Source organism: Aricia agestis, chromosome 5 (genome assembly GCF_905147365.1).
Source record: "Aricia agestis chromosome 5, ilAriAges1.1, whole genome shotgun sequence".
In the NCBI taxonomy this organism is placed as follows: domain Eukaryota; kingdom Metazoa; phylum Arthropoda; class Insecta; order Lepidoptera; family Lycaenidae; genus Aricia; species Aricia agestis.
In genome coordinates, this window is record NC_056410.1 from 4,968,866 (window position 1) to 4,976,962 (window position 8,097).

Below are 8,097 nucleotides of genomic sequence, written 5' to 3' on the forward strand. Positions count from 1 at the left end.
AATTTGTTTCATGGTCGGGGGTTTGGCGGGGTACGGGGCATTAATTTTTTGCGATTTTTGAAGAATCATATTTTTTATTTATTGATAAATTTAGAAAAAATCGAACGGAGAGGCACAGCTTTAACAGATCCCAATATTGTATAAAAAATCATTTGTCTAGACGCATTGTCCAGGGAGTAAATTGGGGAATACGTTTGTATGGAAAACCTGTGTTAGCGTTTCCTCTTAAAACGCCCAACGTGCGTGCCATTGCAAACACAGGGTGTGTTTCCAACTTACACGTAAACATAAGGTCCCAGCTCATCCAGTATGGGTTTGCTGCCGTTGTTGAGGAACTCGTCGGCGTTCGTGACGTTGTAGACGTAGACGCGGACGAACGGTCGCACCGGCGGCCGCGCCCACCAGTCGAACGTCATCGAGCCCGGACGCAGCACCAGCTCCTGGAAGTGGATATGAGGTTACTATGTGATGAGAGTGACCCTTATGTCAATAGTATTAAAGGTTCTTTCAGAGTCAGAACTGCCCATAGCTTGAATATCTTTGGAAACTCGGGACGGCCCTTCATGAAAATGTCAGACGTTTGGGTCACCGTCGCGGTGGTACATAATATGGGTATATTACGTTGGGTAACCCCAAATAAATAATTTCGTAAGTTTGCGAGGATTCAAGTTTATTTTAAAACAGTAAATGCCCTTGCGCTTCGCTTGGCTCGTCTCGGCGGATGCACTGCCGTGCACCCAGATTGATATACTATGTTTACGCAGATAGAGCTCAAAGCAAAATCAATTATCCTTTACTGATGATCTACCGTGATTGGTGAAAACAAAACCATGACCTCATAGAAAACTATTTCGTCGATTGCGAGAGGGCAAGGCCAAGAAAAAAATAATTAAAAGGCGGTCAACGCACTTGCGATTAGTCTATTGGGGGTGTAGGCAGTAGAGTGACGTCGGGATATCGTCAGACAATTACTTATTTCCACTTGTAGTCAAGGCAGTTAACATCCTATACCGCGTGACCAATTTTTGATTGTCGTATGATACAAGAGTAACCTGTAAGGATTCTAACCAGTCTTCCCCATATACAAAGTATAATAATACTCCCCACACCACATCGATTTCGGTGACGGTGGCCATTTTCATTGAAACCGGGCCAGTTACGCAGGAGTAATTTTATAGTGCCCAAGTGTGTGCGCAGTACACAAGAGCTCTTCCTTCACTATCATAATCCAGTGGGACGGAAGACCGATACGACTGGCGAGAGATCAGGCGCAGGACCGACTTTTTACATGCCCATCCGACGCATAGTTCATCTTACTTGTCAGACAATCAGGTGATCAGCCTACATTGTCCTAACCAAACTTGGAAATAACATATTGTTTCCGACGCAGGAATCGAACTCACGACCGCCGAGTCGAGAGCCACGCTCTTAACCACTTTAGTCTAGACCACGGAGGCGTTATATACAGAGTGGAACATAAAGAAGTGACAATACTTAGTGAAATACTGTTGGGTGTAATTGAGTCCCTGGTACATTAAGTTTACTGTGAAAGTAGCAGCACTGAAAGAGTTACTTCTGACTTCTACCTACGTGTCTCTAAGAAAAACCCTGAATTATTAATTTACCCATAACCCATACGAAAGTTTTAAAATATCTAGTCTAAGTAAGTGTTAAAAAAAGTTTCTAGTGTAATGAGAATAATCTAAGTCGCTTAATCTCTATGGTATTGGGTACATTCCCTTTATAGGGAACGTAGTTATTTTCTACACATACCTGAATTAGAAATGTCAGTATTATGTATGTGTCATTGAAAATATTTGGAATTTAATCCAGTCACCAATGAACAATTAACAATCATATTTCATTGAAAAGTTACTGCATTTCCGTTAGGTCAAGCAAGCTGCCATACATGGTTCAGCTTAGAATTGATTATGGACCGTTAAATATTGCCTCATAATAGTGTACCGTTGTATTCAACCCATATAGTTATACGCTATTAGAGCCGATAGACGTGAAACAGAACTATATTTGTAAATATTGGACTAATAATTGTGTGTATGCGAATATTTTTTTGGAGAAGGACGATGTTATCATTCGTGTTAGTAACTTTTAAAGACTACATAATTATTGTCCAATCTATGCTGACAGCACAAACATTCGTTTATCGCATTGGGGCCGTACATTTTTATGTCAATAATTACAATCTAATAATAATATATAAAATTCTCGTGTCACAGTGTTTGTGCGCGAACTTTTCCAATACGGCTCGACCGATATTAATAATTTTTTTTATCATGTACATTCATTAGGCCTGAGAATACGTATTTATCTACTTTTATATTGATACCAGAAACAATTAATGTGGCAAAACAACGTTGGCTGGGTCAGCTAGTATTAATTATTAAACAATTACTTAATAATTACTTCAGTGACTATTAAGGTATTGACTAACAATAATTTTCGTACGCTATTTCGATATATGCCTCTCCTGATAATTAAAACCAATTACCTACCTCAAGACTGTGAAATCGCACAGCCATTAACATTAGCAAATCGCACAATGACAGTTTTCCGATGACATGACGACAACTTGACAAAAATGTTACAAGTTTAGGAAAAACCTTTAACTTACGTGAATAGAAATAACTTAATTCATGTCATTTACTTTATGTTTTATCTTTTTACCTATTTAACTGGTATTATGCTACTAAGCACATTCTTTTAAAACGTACTACTAGACATGCATTGAGCATATTTATTAGTTAATCTATAGTATCCTAGAAAGAGCAAATATTTTTTTGTGTTTTATATGGGCAAGCTGAAGATGACGCTAACAAACAACTACTAAATATTTGTTCGACTAACTAACGACCAAAAATTGATCTTACAGCTCTGCTATTTTTCAGTGAACTCTACGTAAGACACATACACATTACACAGCCTAAAGTAGTATCAATTTGTTTTGTTACACTCTGTGTAATAATATAATAGTAACACGTTTTTTGATGGGTAAAAACTGAAGCTGTAAAATGTCTAAAAATGTGTCTTTGCAATAGAAATCTTTGTTAATCTATATATTTAAAATTCAAAGGTGACTGACTGATTGACATAGTGATCTATCAATGCACAGCCCAAACCACTGGACGGATCGGGCTGAAATTTGGCATGCAGGTAGATGTTATGACGTAGGCATCCACTAAGAAAGGATTTTGATAAATTCCAACCCCAAGCGGTTCAAATAGGGGATGAAAGTTTGTATATAATAATTTAATAATACTTCTTAACGCGAGCGAAGCCGCAGGCAAAAGCTCGTGTTGAATAAAGTTGTGAGCTTGATATGAATGGATACCAACATAAAAATTTGAAGGAATAATTTTTTCTATCCGTACCTACATCAGATAAGCCGTGGCTCAGTCGGCACTCGGCACTCGGCAAGAACAGGTCGAGGTCGACCGTGTCTAGTGAAACGTAAATAATAGAGCTCCGGTGGAATTTGTCCTCTCCGGTAAACTGACTCAATCTTATGGCGTTTACTATCTCACTATAAATCAAGCAAAATTGTACTTTAGTGTAGGTACTAGTTTAATTCAGTTGTCAGGGGCAAAATAGAACAGAACACGCACTTTGTATCGAAACTAGTCATTAGATGACGCCCGCAACTCCGTTTCGCCTAAATTCGATTATCGCGCGGGAACTGTACATTTTTGAGATAAAACTATCCTATGCCTTTCCCGGGACGCAAAATATCTCCATACCAAATTTCAGCAAAATCGGTTCAGCGCTTGGGCGTGAAGAGGTAAGACAGACACACTTTCGCATTTATAATATTAGTATGGATTTGTAGTTAAACAGCCCCAGTAAAAGGTGGCCTCATTATTAAATTGTCAGAATCATTATTAAATTACTACTATTATAAATTACTACATAGTACATACAGTCATAGTAGGTTATGACCCAAACTTTGCTATCATTGCACATTTACATCGTACTATATAGTACGAGACGTTACCTAAATTAAACTACGTAAGTGAAAACATGAATAAATAATACTTACGTGGTCTATAAACATACGGATCCATGTGCCGAAGAAAATGGCGCAGATTATTCCTAGAAGAAGAAGTATGACTGCGGAGGCCAGCACAAACCCTGCGAACAAAATTTACAATCAGTCACTTTTTCATAACTTAATTTGCAAGTTTGGTGGAATTCCGGGTGTGGAAAAAAATAATTTTAATTGCAGTAAAATATAAGGTTCTAACTTCTAGCAGGTTTCTTCTCTGGTTATGTGTACCAAACAACAAAAGTACGAAAATAAAGCTGTGCTTTTATTTTAAAGAGATACTTGTCTTATAAATAAGGCAGACAAAGCTATTAACCAGTAATCGTGTAATGCTTTGCATTCTTTAAACCGACAGTATATAAATAAGTCTATGCTTTAAACTATGTAAGGATATCGGTTGTCAAAATTGAAGTACTGTTCCTATTCGGTATGTGATTTCTGAACCTTGAAATATTTGCAGCACTAATCACAGCACAAAGCGTCTAATATATTATGTGAGGGTCTAGAGTCTAGACTGTTGAACTGAAATAGCTACTTATCTAATATTTGCAGCACTGACCACAGTACTCAGCAACAAATATTCTATTGCACATGGCTATTCGCTATGCTGAAATAGCAACTTGAAATATTTGCAGCATTTACCATATCACATAGCTTAGCAATGAATATAATTAAATGTGTAGGGCTTTAGGTTGTAGTGCTGAAATAGCAACCAGCCTGCCTAGCATACGCCAACGAGATATCTCACTCTACAAGTTTTCTCGATGTTTGATGATTTGTCTCTTCATCTTTATTGACCCTAGCATGACAAACATTTTTCTCGCGTAGATCTATCATCGAAATAACACATTTTTATAGAGTTTTGTCGAGATAATGTCGGGATTTTGACATTATGAGACGAGTAGTTTTTAATTATCTCGAGAGTGAGATATCTCGTTGGCGTATGCTAGGCAGGCAGGAATTTGCAGCACCGAGCACAGAGCAAACAATAAGAGAGGCTGTCACGTACGGGTACGGTACATGCGTGACTCATGTCGCGGATATTAACACGTTTAACACGTACAGAGTAATGAGTACCAGCACTCTACAAGCACCGCCCGCGTCATACACGGAGAAAACATTATCTTTGAAAGTGCGCTACTGTATATTTTATATGTACTATGCTTTTTGTAGTTATTGCACTTATAGTACTCTATTATTTTCACAAATTAAGTAGAGATTAGTGCTGATACATTATAATTTACTAGCGACCCGCTCCGGCGTCGCACGGGAATAAAATATATAGCCACTGAAAAAAATGGTTAAAATCGATAGCCTTATGATCTTTCACGTGGTCTACTTCTTATCAGTGCCAAATAACATAAAAATTGCTCCAGTAGTTCGCGAGATAAGCCCTTTCAAATAATTTCCCCCGTTTTTTCCACATTCTCCTATTAGTCTTATAAAATATAGCCTATAGCCTTCCTCAATAAATGGGCTATCTAACACTGAAAGAATTTTTCAAATTGGACCAGTAGTCCCTCAGATTAGCGCGTTTAAGTTAGCCCTTTCAAATAATTTTCCCCGTTTCTTCCCCATTTTCCTCTATTTCTTCGCTCCTATTAGTCTTAGCGTGATAAAATATAGCCTATAGCCTTCCTCGATAAATAGGCTATCTAACACTGAAAGAATCATCAAAATTCGTTGCGTAGTAGGACATAAGGAAAAAAAGCGACTTTGTTTTATAATATTATGTATAGATGTCAAGTTAAATGTACTTAGTCCCTTCTGGAATTTTAACTGATTTCCAAAAGTTTATAAACTTTACTCAGTAAGTAAGTTTTGAATGCTGTTGTAAATTGTAATGACTTCAAAGACACCTAAGAGAGATAGGTATAAGCCTACAAGTTAAGTATTAAGTAAGCGTAGTCTGTAAAGTGACTAACTGTGTAGTTATTAGATGACTGTCGTTGTATACAGATTTGCCTTAAAAAATATCCATGAGATGATATTTGCGACAACCGTCAAGGTTCCACGTTTGTAGATTATCACGTCGTAGATCAGGAAGTTTCATTATATTTGTTTCGTCAATCGTGATTCGTGATAATAATTACATTCCTAATGTTGTAATCACGATGTTCAGGATGCCCCATAATGACGATCTTTGTATCGTCTTCGAGACGACAATTAATTGTACGCAAAAGTCAAGGTAGGCAATTACTGTCTTGGCCAATGCTAGGAATATTGCCTGTAATTTGTCTTATCAGTATCTAAATATCTTGCGTATAAAATAATTATCAAAAATAATAGCACAGGTTGAGTGAAGAAAGAGCAAAAAAGGAAGAAGGCCCTACGACATGGACTATAGTCTATACCAGTGTTTCCCAACCTGTGGTCCGCGAGTATATGTTTGGTCCGCGGTGTCATCTCTGGACCATACGTAATCCGATTTTTTTGCTGTTTATTTTATTAAGGGGGTCCGTGAAAACTGTGCTTTACTTCCTGAGGGTCCGTGGCTGAAAAAGGTTGGGAATTTCATGAATCAAAAATCAAAATTAATTTCAACAAATGACCATTTTTTTTATCATATCGGTGAACTTTTTTATTTATACATATTTTATATACTTTTCAGGTTGTATGTATTCTTTAGGATACAAAATGTTCCCAAATTTAATATCACTAACGTATCGTTCAAGACTAAGGAGAAAATTCAGTTTGAATTCTGGTTTCCACCGATATGATAAACCGGCACCGATTTTTATTTCTGTGCACCGATATGATAAGCTTAACCACCGAAATGACATACTATTCCAGCGATATGATAATATTATCTTTATAATATTATATTTACTTATGTATTTATTTTGATCAAGAATAGAGTACTTAAAATAAAATTAAAATATTTTTAAAATGTTTTACAATATTTGAGTGGATTTCAACAACTTGCATTTTTATACAATTTTGGTGGAAATTTTTGTTTCCACCAAAATTGGAGATTAGGTGTTTACGGGTAACTGGTACAACAACCACCACCTAGACGAATTAGCTTATGAAAGAATGAAGTGAATGGCGTATTTTTTATGATTCAAGAATCAATGGTATTGTAAAAATAATTTTTTACACACCCTCTTGCCCACCAAAATTGGAATTTGCGAGAAAAATAATTATTAAAAGAAACTAGGTGCACTAAAGTTACATCACATTAACTTAACTATAAACAAACCAAAACTCTACCGATATTCAAAATAACAACATGATGTTATTGCCACAAGTAGGATAATTTAAGTACACCAAAATTGCATAAAATCGGGGGTTTTGTGATAAAACGGTTTTCTTTCATTTCTGGCTGGAAACTGGTACGACCCAGCCCACAGCCACCTCCTAAACGGGTTAGCGTATGGCTGAATGAAGCAAATGGCGTATTTTTTATGCTTAAGGGATCAATGGTATCTTTTAGAAACAACGTTTCGTAAATCCCACCAACATTTAAAAATTCTCCGTGGCAGACCTAAATTGTGTCATAAAAACTCAACTACAGAAGTTAGCACAATAAAATTGATATAATATTATGAAGAGTCAACTATATAAAATGACTACATAAAAATAAAAATCTAATACAGTATCAAGTTTTCTGTTAATCGGTCTAGATATTGAGTAAAATAGTTCGGCGACCAGCCACCAAAATTGAAAATCGCCTATTTATGTTTATTTTCTTGGAAAATAATAATTATTAAAAAAAAAAGATAGGCCCAAATTAAAGACAGAGAATGATATTAACACTTTTTTAAAATAACATGGAAAGCTCTACTTTCAAAATATGTTTATCTGCCAGAATTAATAGTACGGGAGCCCTAGAACATTTTTTTTATTACTTTCAAGCTAATTTTTTTGAGTAGCTTCATTAGCGTTATGTTTTACTTTTAAAATCAAAAATGAAAACGATATCTTAAAAAAATAAGATAGTTTGGGAAATCTAGTTATTTGATGTAGGGATATAGAATAAAAAAATAATAAAATTTATCATCGTTGTCTTTATTAAAATGAACTAGATGTGAAAA

General features: G+C 36.0%; 1 protein-coding gene across 2 annotated transcripts in view; it reads right to left on the minus strand.

Moving 5' to 3' along the window:
* The window catches only part of LOC121727207 (scavenger receptor class B member 1), a 65,309-nt gene that overhangs the window by 26,312 nt on the left and 30,900 nt on the right, over nt 1–8,097 (minus strand). For both annotated transcript variants that reach the window (XM_042114906.1, XM_042114908.1), the window contains exons 2-3: nt 4,055–4,146; nt 280–440 (exon numbers count right to left, since the gene is read on the minus strand). In XM_042114906.1, coding sequence (XP_041970840.1) covers nt 280–440; nt 4,055–4,146 — 253 coding nt within the window. The remainder of the gene's footprint in view (nt 1–279; nt 441–4,054; nt 4,147–8,097) is intronic.